The sequence below is a fragment of the Agelaius tricolor genome, unplaced genomic scaffold (genome assembly GCF_023055355.1).
Source record: "Agelaius tricolor isolate 1412-34295 unplaced genomic scaffold, bAgeTri1.0.p SCAF_12, whole genome shotgun sequence".
NCBI classification, from domain to species: Eukaryota; Metazoa; Chordata; class Aves; order Passeriformes; family Icteridae; genus Agelaius; species Agelaius tricolor.
The window spans coordinates 17,064,987-17,086,219 of NW_027269272.1; the positions used below are offsets into that span (position 1 = coordinate 17,064,987).

Below are 21,233 nucleotides of genomic sequence, written 5' to 3' on the forward strand. Positions count from 1 at the left end.
TGCTCCTGCAGGCGTTGTGCCGCATCAAGTATTGTCCGCCTTACTTCAAGCAGCAAAAAGCTATTAAGTAAAAAAGCATAAAGTTTGTATGAATGCCATTTAGTGTGCTGTGACTAATTTGAGATATTCACAGGGTTGGAGCACCTCTCCTGTGAAAACAGGCTTAGGGAGTGGTGTTATTCAACCTGGAGAAGAGAAGGCTCCAGGGAGAGCTTATTGTGGGCTTTCAGTCCTAAAAGGGTCTACAAGAAAGCTGGAGAGGAGATTTTTCACAAGAACATGTAGTGATAGGACAAGGGGGAATGGCTTCAAACTGAAAGAGAATAGGTTAGATTAGATACAAGGAAAAAATTCTTCCCTGTGAGGATGGTGAGGCTCTGGCATTGGTTGCCCAGAGAAGTTGTGGCAGCCCCATCCCTGAAAGTGTTTGAGGCCAGGTTGGATGAGGCTTTGAGCAACCTGATGTAGTGAAAGGTGTCCCATGGCAAGGGGGTTGTAACTGGATGGTCTTTATGAACCTTTCCAACTCAACCCATTCTATTATAAATGGGGACCTTCTGGATTCAAGAGTCTGACAATGGAAAAGTGACCTGAGAGAAGCTGTTGTGAAAGAGCTTTCAGTGATTCCAGGAAGTTTTATGAAGTGACACCAGAATGCAATTAAGTTTCTGCTGCAATGTTTCTAAAGAATTTTCTCTGGCTTCAAATACCTGTTGTTCCACTGCATTATTTTTTTCTTCATTTTCTGTATATCAGATAATGACTCACACTCCAAAGACTAAGAAGAAGCAATTTGCTGGTGTCCATCAGAGTATAGATGAGCCACTCCAGAGACCTGTGACACCAGGTTATCACAGAACTGCATATCTAATGTAAGTCCAAACAAATGAGACCAAGTTGGGTTTTTTAAGCTCTTTTAAAAAGCATAACAACAATGAAAAGAAGCCCATAACAATGCCTAACAGCTAAACCTTCTCTACCTAAAAGTGCATTGCCATTGTCACTCATTGTGGATAATTTCAAAAAAGAGAGCAAAACATTGCAGGCAGAGAAAGGTCCACTGACTGAGGTCACATTCTCAAAATAGTTCAATGAATATATACTGATCAGGTTGATTTAAATTTGCATTATATCCCACATGTTCTTGCATCTTCTGTAAAATATTCCATTGGAAAGTTGCACCAAACATCTACAATGCCTGGGATTTTCCACTTCACAAGCAACAAAGTGTGTTTGCTCTGGGGAGGTTTGCTAGAGGACAGATGAAAAAGAAAATGGATAGGATAAAAATCTTGTTATGTTGTGTTTCCCTGCTTTGGAAGAAACACATTTTCTGTCAGAAGTGTGTATAGCACTTTGCTCTTGGTGTGATTTGGGTCAGAGTAGAAGGTTTATTGTAAATGGAATAAAGGAGTCTTACCATGTAGAGCACCTTGAATATTCTTTGTCTTCTGTTAGAACAAGTATATCTTAATTTCTGAGATGAGATTTGTCCTGTTCACTGTCCTGACTGAGGAAGTAAAATATGAATGAGATCCCAAATTTAAATGATTTTTTAACTTTGTTGCATAGTTTTGGATTTGATCAAGTCCAGGTAGCTATGATACAGGCATGTTTATTGTGAGGATTTAATGTTTTTATTTCTGTGGATACTTAATCTGAGACACTACAAGACTAACAAAGTATGATGAGAGTACTCAAGACTCACAGGATTGGTATAGGTAAATATGTTCAAATGAGTGGGTAACCTGAAACACAGCAATGTAATGAAATTACAGGTGGCTCTTCGAACACATCAGTCCTGAAGATTGTCCCACGTTGTCCCTCTGCCACTCTTTGCTTTTCTGTTCATATTTTCTATTTCCTAAAGTACTTTTCCTCCTCATTTTAGTGTGGAAAATGGGTACAGAAGACAGTGAGGACTGATGTAGTTGCAAGGTGTAGGTGACTCTGAGTGAGGTCTGTTGTTTTGGACAAGGAGTGGTCACAGCTTTATCTTGCCTCCCACTGTCTCGCATTCCTACAAGCAGGTGACCTGATTGTGAGCCCTCCTGAGTCATCCAAACATACCTTCTTGGCACGTGTACCATTCTCATGGGATTATATGTTTTAGGTTACCAGGGCCTTGAAACAGACAAGTGTAATATACCAGAACTGGGCGTCGACAAAACCCCAGAAGACATTTATTTTTTTAGAAAGCAAGATGAAGGAAACACACACTTCCAAAGCAGAAGAATTTTTGGCTATCCCATGGCAGAATTTGTCTTAAAATCTTAATTTTTATTCTGAGTGCTGGCCTGGATAAAATGGCAGTTTTGAACATGGCCCTACTTTGTCTGCCTGGTATAGCCTAAATGTGGATTTGGAGTTCTGACTTTGTGTCCTTTCTTACAGTGGCCAACATTTTGCACCATCACAACATCCACAGTTTTTGCAAGGCCCCTCCCCATATATATGAAATATGTGTGTTTGTGTGTCAGAAGAAAGCCACAATTAATTAATATGTTTGTAAAATAGTGATTACCTAATAATTTTCATGCAGTTCTCCAAAAGAACTGCAGGCCTTAAAAATCTAGACTGGTTAATCTATGCCTAAATATACATATACTGGTTATCTATGCCTAAATATACATTGCCACTTTACTGTGGGGTTAGTGTTAGAGTTCAAGGTCCCACTTCCCCACTTTTACCCATGGTGAGCTTGGAGACCTTGGACTGATTCTGTGGAATTGGCTGCTAGGGCAGTGTTACAGTCCAGTCTTTAAAGTTACTAGAAATTAATGTGCTGATGAGACCATAGGCCAAAGTCAATATTGTGCATTTAATTTGATAATAAATATAAGAGAGAGAGGGAGAAGAAGGAAGAGAAAGAAACAGAAAAGAGGTGGGAGTACAGAAAGAGAGTGACAGATTAAAAAAAGTCTCACCACTCCATGGATCCCAAGGATGTTCTGTGGATCCTCTCCAGCTCTGGTCTTCTTGGTCCTGAGGGTGCCCCAAAAAGCTCGGAATGCAATGGATGAGGACATGGCCAGGCCAGGTGGGAATGCCCAGGTACCTCCCCTGGGGGGGCACTTTGACTCAGTTTCTTGCAGCAGGCTCTATGGCTGTTGCATCACTTTGCCTCACGTGCAGTCCTGTGGTGTAAGGCCTTAGGAATGAGCCTGAGGAATGCTTTGGGGGTCTTGGGTGGATTATGACACCCCCTCAGCTGCCTCCCACATCAGTGTCCCGTGGATGTGGCCTGTGGGGTTGGGGGGGGTTACACAGATGGGCCAGTCTGTGTAAGGGAGGAGGGTGTTCAGTGCCTCTAACCAGAGGCTACACCCAAAACCACCACCCCCCTCGTTTCAGTGGAGTCTGTGTAAACCTGGCCTCTGTGGGCTGTGGTCTTCCTCACCCTAAACCCAGCCAGGGATGATTCTCTGCTGCATTTGGCTTTCTTGTGAATGCATTCCTTGCTCTCAGCCTTGTTTGCTTATCCCTAGATCTGAGATGATTGAACATATCTTTATCTTATCTAGGTGGCTTAACTCACAGTTCAAAGTTCCAGCCAGGCATCTTCAAGGAAGGGGGGCTTCTGTGGTTGTAGCTTCTTTAAACTGTTTTTGCTATAGGGCAAAACTCCTTCCTAACAATGTTTAAGGCATGAACCATTTCAGTCCCTGACTGGCAGCCTTACAGCCTATTTAGAAAGTATATTTTCAGGAATAAATCATCATTATCACTGAGTGTCTAAGCTTTACATTCTTGCTTTGTAAGTGGAGATAAAACCAAGCTTGTGAAAATGAACTGACTTCCCTTTGGGAAGTCAAAAAACTTGTGTCAAACCCACGGGAGTGCCTTTTATTTCCCTGTGTCGTGTACTGCACTGCAATTTTTGCATCAGAAATGATCTCTGGAAGTGATTGCTGCCTCTCTTTAGCACCATCTACCCAGGCAGGGTGTTTACTTAATGTCCCAGGATCCTGGAGTGACTTGAGTCTTGTATTTGGCACAACTTGAATCCTCTCAGTTGTGCAGCTTGTGCCTCTGCAAGACGGCTGCAGGTAACTGCTGGATACAAATTAAAACCACATTTCTATCATGCTGGTTCTGGTAGCTCTTGGTCTAAGAGAAGTGTTAGTTTGATGGTGTGAAGCAGCCTTTACAGATTGCCTCACTATGCAAACTACAGAGGAGAAATATAAACAGCAGAAATCCAACACTGTGAAAATATGTGAAAATTAATTTCCCTCCTGCTCTGCCCAAATGGTAGAAATACTATGAGTGTTTGATGCTTCCATGTTTTAAGCAGGAAACAATCAGTACCACCCTGAATGAGAAGTTTGTCCTTTGTACCTAACTAATTTGTGTGCAGGAAACTGCAGTGAGTAGATGAAGACATCCTCGAACTACAAAAAAGGACAGCAGCAAAAAAGGACAAGCTTTGATGGTTTTTATGCTGTTCTAATTTTAGTACAAATTCATTTACTAAAATAAGGAAATACTCACTTGGAAATTATTGCAGGAGGAAGACAATAAAACTTAGCTGCCTTAATTTGAAAGCAATATCTCAACTGGATGTATTTTGTAGTTTAAATAATTTAAGTGGCTTGTATCATGTGAAATCTTATGAAAAATGTTAGATACTTTTGCCCTGGATACAGCTTGTCTACCAGATACAATCCAGGACAGTTCATCTGAATTATCTGGAGTCTCGTATTCAGCAGAGTGGTTAAACTGCATTAAAAATTTTTGTAAATACTGCCATTCAAAATTGAAGTGAATATAACTTGTTTGAAGTTCTTCATGTGAGACTCAATGTAATATATTCCATTTAAAAACATCATGAAAGAGGAAGCAGTTGAGGAGATACTATAACGTGTCTCCTTGAGTTGTTGGTTCATACCTCCAAAATGGAGGGGGTGAAGATCTTTAGTGCTGAATAGAAGTATTCACACAGAAAATTAATGCAGAATAGCCACTGCACATGAAGCAGCCATTTCATGCTAATTTTTCTATGACTTCCCAGTGCAGACAAGGCTCTAGTTACTTCAGATGAATTGTCATGGGATCTCTGTATGGACAAGCTCTTGCTGTATGGAGCTGAGGGAGTCAGGAAATACTGGAAAGCTGCCTTCTTTTTCTTTTTTTCATTTTTCCCTCCTTCTTTAAAGACTCGCTGGCTGAGATCACTCAAGGGGGCCTGAACTACTTAATATTCTGCTAGCTATTTCCTTAGAAACTGAAGGAAATAGCTGTGAAATTTAGCTGTGAAATCATTAACTGCCTCCTTGGACTGCATCCTTTTTACTAAATATGTGGTTTAGTTACCTTAACCTGATATTGGGCAGGGAAACTTTCCATGTCTGCCAACTTCTTTCTTCTTTTCACACACTCTTCACACCCTCTCACTTGTGCTGTGTTTTATTGCTTACTAGTAAGCAATTGTGTCTCTGTTCTGTCCTTCAGCTGCTTCAGTTTCCCACTGATCCCTTTCACTTGTGAAATCAAGAGTTTTATTTGTTTTAAGTCAGTGTTGCATATTGCTCTTTAAAGTGAAATCCTTGGAACATTCAGAAGCAAATCTTAAACCCTTGAAAAAGCTAAGTATTGAAGATCTCTCAGGCCCATTTCTACTGTCTTTTTCTTTAAGTGTCATGATGGTATTTTGGGTCTTCAGACTGCAGGGAGTTATGGTTTCCTTTCCTCAGCTCTTTTATTGCAGTAGGAAAAAATATTAATTTCAAATATGTTTGATGTCAGCTGGTTTGGGAGAGCTACAGTCAAACAGTTTAATTACATCCTTAATACTGGTTTGCAAGATGAAATTTAAAATAACTTCAGTGTGTACTATGTCATTACAGGCAATTAGAAGAAATTAGAATTTACTCTGATTAAACTTTTTATATTGTAGTTATTATTTCACCTTGCATTCTCCTTTCTCCTCCAGGCCAGAAAACAGTTCCAGTTCCTGTCACGAGAGGGATGAGAAGCTGCAGTCTCCAGCAAGTGGTGCCTCTTCCACTTGTGGTGGGAGACAGTCCAGCATTTCTGACTTCTGCATTTCCCCCTCATGTAAGGAGGGCCTGTGGGTGCTGTTCTTAATTGCTGACGTCTTCCTTGGCTGGGGCAGGTGTGGGGGGCCTGGACTATGTGTTGTAGATTGGGGATTCTTTTAGTGTAGTGTGGCAATGGCCCTCTCTTTATAGAGCCTGGGTCAGTCTGCAGGGCCTTGGGGCACCCAGCAGGCTCCAGCTCCAGTTGAAGAGTGGCCACAGAAGGGAACGTGTGGCCAGCAGACACCAATGGTCCCACTTGCCTCGCTCCATCTTGCTTCCTGTGGGAGTGCCAAGGATCAGACCCAGGGCTTCCACTGTGTGAAGGATTCTCTGCAGTGTCCCCTGCCCAGGAAAGGAGCTGCAGCCAGAGGCAGTGCACTTCCCAATGGGCAAAGGCCCTTGCTTGATCAAATATCCCTTGTTTGGATCTAAATGAATCACTGTCTGCTGGCACCTGCAGGCTCTGTTGGCTGGATCTCACTGTTAGAGCTGAAGGCAGCTGCAGTTATCTGCTGAGATTTGCAACTGCATTCAGACCATCCAGGACTGTGGAGGATGGGCAGCCTGGTGCTGTGTGGCTGCATTGTGGGTGATGCTGCTAAAGACTCTGCCCTAGCAGCTTCAGCTGAAATTAATGCAAACTCAGCTAGGCCTGAGAGCTCAGAAACATGTGATGGAATTTAAAAGGTTATAAACTTCTGATATCCATGAGATTCTGCAACTTTGGATGTTGGAATTTCAACCTTCCTGCAGGGATTCATTAACATTTGCAACTGCAGATCTAAGGCAATTTGCTCAGCAATCATAGATAAAGGATCTTGCAGCATATCCGGGACAGAATAATTAATAAGTTCAGACAAAGTGTGCCTTTTCTTTTCTGAAAAATATGCTTTGAAGCAGTAAAGGAATAGCATACTTTTTACTTTCTCTTCTATTTTTTTAAATTTCCTAAAGGAAATGAAAAGGATTCTGAGAAAAGTAACCGAGGTCTTGCAGACAGGAATTCACTTGCGTAATGCCCAGAGCTGATAAATGTAACATGCTGAAAGAGAGGAGGACAGGAGCAGGAGAAGCTCCTGTCCACGATGGGCACTTGGGTTCTTGCTGTTGTGCAGCAATGGGAGCTGCTGTTCTCAGCCTCACTGTGCACAGTAACACCTTGAGTACAGCTCAGGGGGTTTGGCTGCCCTTGGTCAGCAACTCACACCAGCAAAGGTTGTAAACCAAGTAAAAGCATACTGACTTGGCAGTGTTCCTGCAGAGTAGGAAAAAAAGAATGGATTTTTACATACCTGTGCTTTGTAAAGGAAATTAAGCCAAGTAGTTATCAAGGGTGCTCCTATTTGGTGTTTTAAAGTGTAACTGGATGCAGTTCCTAAAGCATTTTTCAGCCATCCAGAGCCCAAGTGAACAGATTTTGATCTCTGTCCAGTGAGATGCATGCACTCACCTCTGTCACTTTTGCTATGCTACTGATGCTGTCTGATTATTTTGTAGAGATTTGTGAAGAGGTTTAAACAGGCAGCCTGAGTCAGTCAGCAAAGCAAATGTTGTTAGTTTTTGATGAATATTGATTTAAAGTGTTCATGCTGAAGATATTTCTGCCAGCTTAAATGTTTCATTTTGTCAGAACTTTGCTTGTAGCCTCTGTTTAAAACATTCTGTTAGCTGCTTTCAGTCAAAAGTATATGCAGATGGATACTAATAAGACTACTAGATTATATAATTTTCCTGTAGAAAAATCTTTGAGGTCAGAATATACATTATATATACATTATACATGTAAAAACACAAATAATTTCTGTCTGTAACAGAGGAAATTTTTCCTAGCATTAATCCAGGCTATAAAATAACACTGAGCTACTTGAAAGATGGCCTGAGGTTTGTTTTGGGTTTTTCCAAGTAGCAGTGACATATGTGCTTGTCTTTCTTATCTTTTGAGATTTAGAAATGAGGTGGAAGGAAAGAAGAAGAGAAAAGAGAGACTGCACTGCTGGAGCCCCTGGTTGTTATGTCAGTGACAGGACTTTATTCTGCAGGATGATAATTGAGCTGGGTCTTTGAACATCTCCATGTTTCCAAAAGGCATTGGGGATTGTAATATTTAAATTAAAAAGGCTTTAATTTAAGACAATGGAAAATAAGCCCTTTCTCTTCTGTTGCCTTCTAAGATACAGCAGGGAACAGAAATGTGTAAAAATAATGGTACTGCTTCTAGAGACTTTCATGATACTCTGCCAAACATCTCTGCTGTGTAATAAATATGCTGTTTATTGACTTCTGATCTTGGTCTGATGGTCATTCTGCAGTACCAGGAGCCTTATTTCAGAATATTTGTTTCCCAGCATCACATGAGTACCTTGGGATTCAGAGTTTCATGCAGCCAAGTCACGAAATGAATAGTAAGAGACAATGAGTGAAAAAAACAGAATAAAAGCTTCATGTGAACAATTAGCCTCCTCAAGGGGCTATCTCAAGGAGTCTAAGTTTAGCCTCAAGGAACCTTGATCCTCTTTTGTTTACCAAAAATGAGCATTGTTCTTTAATGTCCTCCTGGAAATATTTGGTTGTTCTTGAATTGGTCTGATTTTGTCTGGGTCCATCCTCTCCCCCTTTATCCTTTGGTAAAGAATAATTCTTGCACTCTTTTATTTTTTGTCTCCTGTGGGCAGAAAACTTGTGGACCAAAGATGAGCCCTGGTCATCTTCCTACACTTACTATGTTGAATGCCAGACAGAACATGTGCTGGGCAGCAAAATGCCTGTCTGAGAGTGACCTGATCTGCATTCTTATCAGCATGAGAGAACAAACCAGGACAGCAGCCTGTCCTGAGCATGGCAGGAATGGAGCTAGGGATTTTCCCTAAACTTTCATTGAACTTGCACATCTTGGTAGCCTTGTGGTTCTAAGCAAACTGAGTGCCCTTCACTTCCCCATTAGTGTAAGGCAGAAATTGAGTCTAACATAAGTGTAAAACACTTATTTTTGTCTGCTGTAGCCCTGTTACTGTGGACATGTACAACCACTACAAGGGGTTGTGTTCCTGTGGCTTTAATGAGATATTGGGTGTAGCTGATGTGTGTTAACTGCAGGTCTGCATGGTCCTATCCCATTGCAAGTGCACAGTGTAGCCAGTTTTATTTTCCAACTGCAGAGGGCTTAAATTACCACACTTACAGCTGTTTTGCTCAGGTGATGAGCCCTAATACACTCTGCCACACAAACTCAGTACCCTGCCAAAACCTCAAGGTTCCCTTCATACAGCAGGAGTTGTGACTTGATTGTATTTCTAATAAAACTGTAAGGAGACAACTCCTCACTGAACTGTGTTTCTTTTTTGAGCAGCAGTTGAAATGAAGTCATCTGAAGTATTTGCATCAGGCCATAGAATGCACCAACACATCCCAGCTGGTGATACCTTATCTTCTCAATCTGCTGACTTCACTGAGGACAGAGTAAATGGTCAATCACACAGGTATGATCTATCCAGAGTATACCTAAAATTGTGAGAGAAGTCTGACAGGATTTACCAGCTAATTCCATGCTGCTGTAAAGAGATCTGTGAAGTTACTTGATGTGTGATGTAGTCTGGCCTGAGACAACTGTGGTTGTGCTTGCCAAACAAAATACCCTTTGCTGTGCCAGAGGCAGCTGCTCAATTTCTAAGCATCTGGTTCAGAATGAGAGAAGTCTCAAGCAAGACATTATTAATGAACTTCACATGTATGCTCAATGCAGCCTTCTGAAAATAAAACTTCCTGATTGCTTCCTTATATGACTCAACAGTAGTCCATGAAAATCATTTATTAGTAAAGAAATATGTAAGACTGGGGGAACAGGAATTAACATGCAGAAGGAAGAAAAATGAAGCATTTAAGTGGGTTAAGAGTGCTTAACATGCTGAGTTGCTAGCACTGCTCACCAGAGTCCTTCATTTATCCACTAGATGGGTATAGCAAAGGAGGCAAAGTTATGAGATCACCCAGCAATGGGTTTCAACTCTTCCTTGAAATCATTCCTGTAAAATTAAAGGTCTTGCTCTCCTTATCCTACTTATTGTGTTCACCTTAGGCCCTCTGTGAAGCCTTTGTGACGTGTACAAGTGTGATGTTACATCTTGGATGAGAGCAAAGAATTAATTAGCAATTGGACTAAAGTCTGCCATCACGTGTACAACTGTGATGTTATATCTTGGATGAGAACAAGGAATTAATTAGCAATTGGACTAAAGTCTACCAAAGTTTTCAGAGTCTGCATTTGTCTTTCAGACATTAACAGCTTTTTCCTATAGCTAATTAGATTGGGCCAAGTTTTAAACAGTGTAGACAAATTTTAAAAGCAAATATGTTCCAGAACTAAAACACAGAATGGGTGGAGATGTGTTAAAGGAAAGCTTTTACAACTCTTTATGCACCTGATTTTTCAGTGGTGCTTGGTTATTTGTGTCAATTACAGCTCTAGCACTTCAGAAAGATTCTGTGTCTAGAACTTTGTTGCCTTCATGCCTACAGATGCCAGTGTGTGGTTTGGGGGTTTTTGGGGGGCTGGTGTGGCTCTGGTTGTTTGGTTGGGTTTTTCTCCCCAGTTGTACTGTTTCCATGGGGAGATCTGAGCAATTATACATTGTCAACAAACTGTCACTGGTTTTAGCTGAAGTGATTAGGAGTCACACCTCTGGGCCAGCATTACTGGTTTTGTTTCTGTTGTCTCTTGTAACAGTAGCTAAGCACATAATAGAAATACATAGAATAACAGACCATACAAATTTATCACCAAGTTGTTTGCTTTGTGGTGGAGATAGGGATATTATTTTTCAGGCTTTGCTTCCAGGAAGCAAGTAAAATTGGTAGCATCTTGTCCCCCACCTTAGTGAGATGCTTTGCTTCTCTACATAACCTATTATTAAAAGGTGTGTTCCCAGTAATTTTTAATATTTGTTCACAAACATATGTCTAAATCTTAGGATGGGATTTATAGAAGTGAAGGCACAGGTGCAGTATCCTGCAGAGGAAGATCATATCTTTTCACCCTGTGTTTCCTCAGCATGCATGCAGTAATTTGGATTTCCAAACGCAGCCTTGAGTTACAGGTACAGGAATGCAGCCATTCTCAGTCGAAGAGAGTACAGGGTTTTCTGTGTCAAGGGTCTTTTGTTAATATGTTGGTGTTGCAATGCCTGCAACTAGACCTGCCTTTTCATTCTTTCACTCCTGGACGCAGACTATAATTTGTTTGCAAAACAAACAGGACTAATAAATCACGTCTTTGCTCATAGTTTTGTCCACTGTAAGAACTGCCTCCTTCCTGGAGGCAAATACCTGTTTGGCAAATACCAAGACCTTCCTAGGAGAGGTATGTATGAGAAAAGGAGGGCTGAGCTGGGCTGTGGAAGTGGTCACTTCTCTTTCCCCTCTTCCTTAGCAGAGTAAATTGGGAACTTAACTGCACAGAGTTGAGTGAAAAGATGCAAAATCAATTGGAGAGAAGAATGAGACCTTAGTAGTGACATTTCTGCTGCAGCTGTTTTATTTCCACAGGAACAAATTATTGTTCCAACTGATGCAAGTCAGACTGAGTTAAATGACAAAATAAGCAGTAACAATGACAGTGCTATATGGAGCTAAAGATATTTAAAGATCTCCGTGGTCCACGCCTTGAGGTTTTATCTAGCCAGTCTTATTTTTCGGTTGTTTTACCAATCTGTTTCTGCTGCCATCTGCCACATCCTCCTTTGAAGCTAAGACAAGTATTAACACTTGTAATAGTCATAGGTAGAGGGCTGCAGAGATGGTTCTTAGCAGAGCAGTTAGCACGTCTCTGCCCTCAACAGTTAGCATATACATATGCGAAATACAGACAGTAATGCTATTTAAAATACAAAAGGAACACTTGCTCAAATCTCCCTGCAAGGTGAAGCAGGGCTATGGAAGGGCTAATCAGTACTGACTCAGCAGCATTCCCAGGGGAGGAGGGGAGATCAAATATCTTGAAAATCCCCCTAATCACCCCTCCTGATGGTCACAAAGGGTTCTTTTGATGGAGCTAATAACACAGGGACTTTCTATTTTGAATCGCCGGTTTTTAGACGGCACCCTTCGATGTCCTGCCTTTGGCTCTTTTATTTCCCTTTTTAAATATGATGAAGTTTTCATGTAGCTGTTACTTTAGTTTAACCTTTTCTCCTTTTAAGAGAAAATCGACTCACTAGTGCAAACATTAATTTAGATTCAGAATTATTTTAGAGACTTGTTATTTCCTGGTAGTCTCCATTTTTTTAACTGTGAAAAGGTATATTTATGCTGGGGACAAGAAAGGGCAGTGTATCCTCACACAGTTATTGACTAAATTTTAAAGAATGGTATTTTTGCAGGCTGTGAAATAGCAGCACCTGCTTTATGTTCTCAATGTGAGCAAGGAACCTATGTGTTTAGGGAATTTATTTTAGAGATGCCATCGCAGCTTTTTGCTCTCTTGACAAAGCCTTCAGGGCGTTCTACAAATCTTATCTCAGACAGGAGCCAGGGAGGCTGCCTATGTCTGCCAAGACTGACCGGTACCTGGAAGAAATCCTGGTGTCTGTGCCCTAAAAGGATGTGTGCCTGTGCTGTAGCATATCTGTGTATTTTTTGCACCCCAGAACGAGTCACTGGATGTGATAAATAAAACAGAAAACAATCTAAAGCTCAGTTCCTGGTTTGCAGGGAATTTAAGTGCCCATGTTCACTCCTGTTGTGCAGAGTGAGGTTTGGGTGGGATGGACAGGTCAAGAGCCAGGCTGGAGGCTGTGCAGTGAGCACACGGCCCAGGCAGTGCCTGTGGTGCCATGTTCCTTTCCATTTGCAGCCTCCCTGAGGTTTGAGCACCTGCCAGGCTGTCCCAGCACGTACTGCAGGTTTCACTTGGTTGCAGCCTCACTATGCAGATGTGTTTCTCCATGCATTGCTGACCCTTTCCCTCTCCTCCTCCAGTGACTTTGCCCTGGCCTTCACCAGCAAACCCAAGATCCCGCGCACTCCTGACGGGCAGAGCAGCAGCCCCAGGAAGGGAAAGGTCCCAACCATTGCCCCCCAGTTCTCTCAGTCTGGACCCCAACAATCAAGCCATCTAAGCTCTTCAGGATCTACAAGGAGTAGACAGAGTAAGTGGAAAATGCCATCGTTCTGTTTGTCATTCCTTGGGTGGGAAAGGAGGGAGCGTTGTAGAAACTCTTCAGGAATGAAGTCGTAGGCTACAAATGTGCCAGGAGTATATGACATTGTGCTTGTCATCTGCAGGATGTACAACCATGTAATTATATCTTGCTGAACACTGCTCCTATTTCCAGGCTGTCATGTGAGCAGTTAAAAGACATGCTTTTTCCTGTCTCTGGGTGGAGAAAAGTGACCCAAATTCTCAGAAGTTTTTGGGGAAGCTTATGAGTCTCAGATTAGACCTTCTCTAGATGTCTTCAGAGTTTTTCCTTTTCTTTAGACACTTGTTCATCCCACTGAATGGACCTGCATCTGTCATTGCTCTGCCTACAGGCATCCTCCAGGTGCAGTTCTATGGCAAGTTTTACTATTGGCACAGCTGAGCTGATATTTTCTGTGGTAGTAACACCTACAGATGAATCAATGCAGTAGAAGTGTCCTTTTTTTTTGCAAGAGTGAAATTTCCAGATATGAGTTCCAGGACATTTTAAGGTGGCAATCACAAGTAGGCCACATTTTCCCTCTAAGCACATTGGTGTGACACTTGTGACTTTACCCAGCTAACACAGGTCATCAAGTGCAATGTTCCAAACTTATTTCAGGGTACCCAGACAGGAATTGTAACAGAACCTGCTTCAAGGCTTGAACCAATTCATATAAGTATTTCAAGTTTCTTTCTGTAGAGATAGAAGGAATGGTGGCATAACACTGTCTAAATCTTTAAATTAATGCTGATGTGGATGTGAACAAGAGGCATGAGCAAATACAGTAATAAGATGAGAAGCTGGTTAGTAGCAGCTGAACTTCAAGACTGTGATTAAAAATTTTGCATTTAAGAAATCTAGAATTTTTTTCTTCAGGTTTTTTGTGTCTTCTGGATTTGCAGACTGGTCATTAAATCTCACAGAACCCTATTCCAAGCTTTTTCCTTAGGACCATCCCTAACCCTAGGCTGATTTACCTGTCTAGGGTTAGGGTAGGGTTATGCCTAGGGTTAGGGTTTTTAAAGCAGAAAGCCCTGAGCTCCAGGCACACTGCAGCTGCAAAAGGCATCCCAAGGGGAGCACAAAAGTGCCACAACACGGCTGCTTCCACAGCTTTTTCCTTGGGACCATCCTTAACCCTAGGCTGATTTACCTGCCTAGGGTTAGGGTTAGGGTGTAACTTGAAGTGGGATCCCTGGGTGTGTCTACACTGCAGCTGAATGTAGGGCAGATGTCAGGCAGCCCAGGAGATGGCTCAGGGCAGCTTGGTAAGCAGGGAGCCAAGCACAGTGTGCTGCTTCTGGCAGTCTCCTTTCTGCTGGAGACTGGTACTCAAGAGCCATGTGCCCATGCTGTGGCCTGCAGAAGTTTATAAAAAGTACTTCATCTGTGGGGGGTTCAGAAGAGAGGGTGGCTTTGACGTGAGGATGGAGGAAAATGATGGACTCTTGCTTTGAGCCAGGCAACACAAGCTCAGTAGAGAGGAAAAATTGATCTTGGATGCTCACACATCAGTAAACACGTGTGGAGTCAGCTGTGGAGTTTTTTGGGGTGGAGGGGGAAGAAAAGTACATTCTTCAGTAATGAACAAACTTTTTCTCAGGTGTGTGGATAGAAAAAGCTGGATTCTAATACAACTCTGTGTCCATCATCAGTGAAAATGGCAGGAGCATGGCATCATAACAAGTTTAGTGATGATTGTTTGATCACAATGCAACATTAGCTCTATTCTTTAGCTGTAACTGTTACCTTGAAACATTTGACAAAAACATAGTAAGTCAATACCTTCCCAAGAAACTCGAAATGTGTGTATATCATTAGCTTCTCTATCTGTAATGAGTAGCCAGTAAACCAGTAACAGAGCTGGAAAGAGCATGCTGAGCCTTCTATCTTGCTCATTCACTGTTCCACACAATTGCACATGCAGAGAAGTGGTGTGGTTTCGTTCAGGGAGTACAGGTGAGGCATTGGAAGGGAATGTTCTTGGTGGCGAAAGGAGGTTTTGACCTGGAGGCTCCTTGCTTCAACACTCCTGTGCTGAGGTAATGCAGCTCTTTCAGCTTTACCTTTGCTGCATGTGCCCTGGGTTTTACCTCTGACACGAGTGCTCTCTGTTTCCTGTGACAGCAGCACTGTTCTGCCCTGACTGGAATTGGTGTTAACACCCAGGAGTCTGTCCCTGGTTCCTGTTTTAGTTCATTTCCAAAAGCATTGGCCCATTGAAAAGCCCTAGTGAAGAAAGGAAAAGTACAGAGAGTGTGTGTGTGTGTGTGTGTGTGTGTGCACAAAAAGATCTTCTGCATGTTCTAGTTTCTCAGGGCAGCTTTGCACTCCTGGGGAGAGTATCCTAGGAAAGATGTGACAGACCAGTGTTGATTTCAGGAGGCTCTGGAGCAAGATCCTTTTCCAGGGGCACAGTGTTAAATATATCTTATTTTTAAATTGCTCTAAAGTAGATCACTTGGGGTCCTCTGTAGATTCAGTATATGTGATCTGTTAATCCAGTTACTTGAGCTCTTCTAACTTTTATTGTTTTATTTGTTTTACACTATGCCTCTTTGCTGGGAATGTATGCTGAATGTATAGCAAGCATTCCAACTTGCTATAGTCCATTTACCATTTCTCCCAGTTTTCTTGGGAATCCAGGCTATCATTTTCTATCTGTCCACATGTGCAACGAGACAGTGTTAGCAATTAAATGTTAAGCTCTTCCTGCTAAAAATAGCAAATAAATTATTTTGCAAACAACTAATCTTCCACTCACTCTGTGTTCATGTGTCCAGCCTTCTTGTCACAGAGCACCAATTAGTTCTTGTCCATCCTGCAGGAATTTCACACAGGTGTTTATAGGTGGGAAGAATTACATGAAAGTTGTAAGGACCAGATTTTTAAGGACTAAAAAGGGTTTTAAGCACTTACACTGAAACTTGAGTTTCTCAAAGGTAATTCTCAGCTCTTACTTAGAGATGCATGGAAGAGATCTGAAGCAAGTGAGCCCCTAATGTTTCCCCAGTAAAGCTCCGTGCTTACTGCTCCTTTAATTTCCTAGCTGACTCATCTGTAGGTCAAAAATGGTATCAGATGCACAGATATCAGCAATCAGTAGATTCCAGCAGTTGCTGCCTCCCATTTGCCTGCTGCATAGGTATGTAGGATTTTACATATCAAGAGACTCTGTTCCAGTGGAAGACTAATTTGTGGATTTCTTAGTATTTCTGAAGAAATGCAAGTTTTTATAGCTGATGGACATGATGAGAAAAAGATGACTTTCTGATTTTACTTGCTACATTCACTTATTTTAGGGGCACATTTTTAGCTTGATTTTAGTATTTATTACAGGTGTATTTTCTGGAAACAAGTTGATTTTATGTAAACCTACCTGAACCAGCTAGACTGCTCCTCTTGGAGCATGGAGTGTGTGGAATGCCTGAGGAATGCAGAGGAAGCCCAGGTACTTAGTGCAGCTACAGGCCTGGGGCCAGATTCCTGCCTGAGATGCAGCCCCTGCTGTTAGCTGAACTCTGGGGCAAAAGCAAGCTCTTCATATAATAAATATGAAATAAAATAAATATGAAATAAAATCAGCTATGTTGGGATCCTCTGTGGTTTCCACTTCCAGGCTGGTACAGGGATGACACTGGCAGCATGGCTGGAAAATAGAGTTCCACAGGGAGCACAGGCATCTCCAAATGTAGACCTTTTCAACTGTGTTCCATGTGGACGTGGTTGTGTGGTTTAATCCACTCTGATCCTTATTCTCTGTCTGTTCCAGGCAACTCTGCATGGGTGTGCTGAAGCTGTTTGCAGTGTACCAAGTTCTAAGGTACATTGCAGCTAGGGCAGTACAAAAATCTCTACCAGAAGAATGGGGAATGTTTTTTGTTGGGAGTGTAACTGGGCCCTGGTGATGCCCTTTCAGTTCTTTCAATATCCCCTGAAAAGGGGCTGCCAGAAATGCATTCTGCAGTTTTGAGTTGCAGCATCACGAGTTAAAGGAGTTAAAGGAGTTAAAGTGCCTCTCTGCATGTTTTTTGTGATGTTTGTGTCCCTGTACAAGTTGAACAAGCATTGCCCTCAGGCAGCTTCTGTCTTGTAAATAAATCCTGCTTTCAGCTGACAGACCCTTTCTGGATGTTTTTCTGCAGGCAGCCAGTCCTACAGGAAGTGAGAACAGTTCCTTTCCTCGAGAATCACCTGTCACATTGCTGAAGGACAGAGCCAGCTTCCTGTAATGAGCTTCACTGGTGACCTGCAGAGGAGAGAGAGCTTGTTGGCACTGCAGGCCTTGCACAGGGACTGGGGATTATCTGATGGGATGTGTCTGTGGCCTCTAAAACTGCCTAAGACAAGGGCCTTGTTATTAGAATTTGAGTCTCAGCAGCAGCCCAGGACTGACACAGGAGATGGATATTTTCTGATTGTTTGCTCTAAAGTGACATTGCCACCTTGAGAAGGAACTCTTGCTCTCTGCCTTCTGTGTCAGTGTAAATGGTCTTTGGAAACAGAATGTAGGCTCAGCCCAGGAGTCTTACTAAGAAACCATATTTTTTACTTATTGCTTGCTGAAGCAGCCTGCCAATTGCTTTTTTAAAATTTTGTCTGTGTGACTGGGTTGGGAGGTGTCTGTGTTCAAAGGATCTGTGTGAAGAGGGACAGTCTCTGCCACAAGTGCAGAGCCTTCCAGCCCAGAGCACTCCTGTGTGGGGTGAGATCTTCCTGACTCTGAAGAGGAGGTATTTTATCAGCTTCTGGTTGACCTGCAGCAGATGAAAAACACTGTTACAGTGCCCAAGGCACCATCCATGCTCACCTCTGAGCTCTTTATCTGCAGCAATTACTCCTATTACTTCTTTCTGCATTTGTTTTTTTTTTTGTTAATTGTACTGTTTAACATTTGTGGAATGAAAAATCTTATTTTTTTTTTTTCCTGGAATGAAGAGCTTTGCTTCTTCATTCATAGAAGAAACCATGAGAATGTGAACAGATCAGAAGCAACTTTCTCTTTACTTGTAACTGTGCTCTGTCATCTTTGGTGTTTGTTGGCTTTTTTATGTTCTTCACTTCAGAGCAATGACTGTTGATGTCTTTATGGAATTTGTGCTGGTCTTTGGTGCATGTGAAGTGCTGGCTAGACAAGAGAGGCCAGGAATCCTTCCACTAAATAAAAAGCAGCAGTTAGTTCTGCTGGTGAATTACAAGGCTGGTGCTGTTTGTTGTTCTTTCTCTCAATAGTAACAGTGACCAGGAAACACTGAAGTCTTCACTGGGGGTTGGCTTTTGAGTACACCCCTTCATGTGACCGCTGCTAGGACACATAAATGCAGTTTACACTGGGACTTGGCTCTGCTGAGGCAGAGATGTACAAAAAGCTGACAGTGTATTTGCCATAGTCAGACTTCAGAAACAAATGTTTGAATGAGTATGAAAATGGGAAAGGTAAGGCTTTGGTTTTGGAGAGCAAACGGGTGGAACACAGCCTGAAAGGTAAAGCAACTGCTGTAGAGACAGTGCCTTCCCCTAAAGTAAAGAGTTGTAAAGCCATTTCTGTAGAGCCAGAAGAAAGCTTTGTGCTTCTGACAAGACATTCAGTTGGGCCTCTTGCTCTGTGGTGGCAACTGAAGAGCCAAGACCACTGATGTCATTGCTTCAGACCCACTGAGATCAGTGAGGCTGTGTCAAATGTTTGCAGAAAGTTGTGTTTCCCACACACAAGTTCAGGAAACCCCTTTGGATAGACATTAAATTAGAATGGGGGTGTTTTGTAGGAGAAGACCTCCTATAGGTTAAAATCCAGTCAATTCATGTGGCAGTTACCATTTACTACTCAGTAACACCAAGCAGGCAGAGTATGAGTGTTGCTTTAGCCCCCAAACTACTCAGGACATGAAGTGACTCCAGACACTTGCTAGCCCCTGTCACACAGATCCCCATGCCAGACAAAGGAGTCACAGAAAATCTCTGACTTGTGCTTAGATTCATCTGCCTCCTCTCAGAGCTGATAAACACAGCTAATGGGAAAATGTCCTCTGGTTCACAAAAAGGCAGTAATGGAAAACAGACATAAAAGTTCACCTCTGGCTTTCCAGGGTAGGCAGAATTTCCTCTGAAATTGTTTTTTTTCCAGCACTGTAACATCAACAGCCAAGTCGTGAATGAAGTGCTAAGCAGTTCATTTGCATACATGAATAACAGAATGCTCCAGTAGCTGAGTTTTATTTACCTTACAGCAATGCTGTGTTTCATGTTGGATCTATGCTATGTTCATGATAGATCTGACTGTGTAAGATGGAGAGCAGCTTTTGAAAAGTGTTGAGAGCAGACTAATTTTTTTGGGGCAGTGGGGAACAACAACCCCAAAACCTCACTGATTCTATGAGTTGAGGTAAAACTTTACCACCCCTTGCCAGACACCCCAAGGTGGTTGGTAGGTGTGGCAGCTGCTCGAGCTGATCAAGATTCATGAAAACCAAAATGCACCTTGCTGAGTTGGACTGTAAGGAACCAACTGAAGTGTGTGAGCTTGTGTGTTTCTTGCTCAGGCCTGTTGCATTGCAGAACTCTATGTGTGTATTTTCCCATGTTCTCTTACTGTGTGAGTATGGAGTTTGAAATCCAAGACTATTTTTATATTAATGTATGAGAATCCTAATTTTCCAAATACCTGAGAAAAACTATGGATGTGCTTAGAAATAAATTATCAGCTGAACAGTAATTTGAGAAGCTGAGGAAGTGAATGTCCTCCTTTCCTCCGTCTTCACAAAAAAGCCCCTGTGATGGCAGTCAGGAGATTTGAAGCTAATAAAAAATGTCAATTCTGCCTTTGTTCACAGAACTGCACTCTTTGGGGTGGAAAGGTCCCTGAATGAAGGTCAGTAGCACACACATAGCAAATTCAGCACCTCACTCTGAAAAGTTGTTGGGTGTCTTTTGCATGTGCCATGAAGAGGTAGCTGCTAGATTCAACACTCTCCTGGGAAATTCATAACAGGAGCAGTGGAAATTGCTGCCCCTGTGGGAGGGGTGTGATTGCATTTCGAGTGGCTGTAATTTCTTTCACAAAGAGCAAATAAAATTATTGCAAATGACACACAGATCTACAGGGAAAGTTTTTCCGGGACCAAAGTCCCAAGTGGTGCCACCATGCCTTTTGGATGAAACTGCTGTATATTCAGTGTCATTTTGTTTATGCAGAGTCTGAGTAAGGCTACTGGAGTGTGCAAAGAGGGCTCCTTCTGTACTATCTTTCCATGACTAAATAAAAATAAAAATGTTTCTAAAGGGTTTGGTTTTTTTTTTTTTTTCTCTTTCTGATATATTTGGTTTGGGGGTCATGCAACTTTTTTGTATGAATTTCTTTACATTTCACTCTGGTTTATTATTGATAAATTCTGTCCCCAGCAGTTTTTATGTCCATCTAAGTGGGAAACTCAGCTCCCTTCAGTTCAGCCTGGCCTGCCTCTGCACAGGTAATGGTGTTTACTCAGAAGTGTTGCAAAGCAGGCATGAACCACTCATTGTTTGTGGTCTCTCATGAGGAGAGCCCAGGCATGTGGGATGCCACCACCAACACTGGGTTGGTGTCAGAAGTATTATTTGTTGTACAATTTAAGTGTATAAGGGAAGACAAGCACGGAAGTTCTCTGGAGAGAAAATATTGCTGTGATGGGAAGGGACAGTGGTTTGGTTTGGTTTTGAGTTGTCCCTTTAAACAAAGTTTCACTAATCTTTATCAATCATGGGGGAGATGGCCGTGCAGAGATAAGGAGCTCTGCATGGTGTTCAAGCACATCTTGTTGTGGTGGTAGCCAAAAACCAAACATGTTGCCTTCCTTGCAGGTGTTTAAGCATATCCAGACTTACTTTCAGCTAGGGGCTTGAATTTATCTTTGAGACAGAACCTCCTGGCAGTTTGGACCATCCTCACACTTGCCTGCAGTCTGACTGAATATTGGAACAAGCACTTTCCCAGGAGAGGAAATGTGGGAGAGTTGGGGGGTGCTCCTTGCTTGAATCT

At 42.2% G+C, this 21,233-nt stretch overlaps 1 protein-coding gene across 2 annotated transcripts in view; it reads left to right on the forward strand.

Moving 5' to 3' along the window:
- ARMC9 (armadillo repeat containing 9) overlaps window positions 1-18,417 on the forward strand; it is a 57,758-nt gene extending 39,341 nt beyond the window's left edge. For both annotated transcript variants that reach the window (XM_071437850.1, XM_071437851.1), the window contains 5 exons: window positions 757-872; window positions 5,936-6,060; window positions 9,391-9,520; window positions 13,014-13,183; window positions 17,365-18,417. In XM_071437850.1, coding sequence (XP_071293951.1) covers window positions 757-872; window positions 5,936-6,060; window positions 9,391-9,520; window positions 13,014-13,183; window positions 17,365-17,387 — 564 coding nt within the window. In that variant the 3' untranslated portion in view covers window positions 17,388-18,417. The remainder of the gene's footprint in view (window positions 1-756; window positions 873-5,935; window positions 6,061-9,390; window positions 9,521-13,013; window positions 13,184-17,364) is intronic.
- Window positions 18,418-21,233: the final 2,816 nt, after the last annotated feature.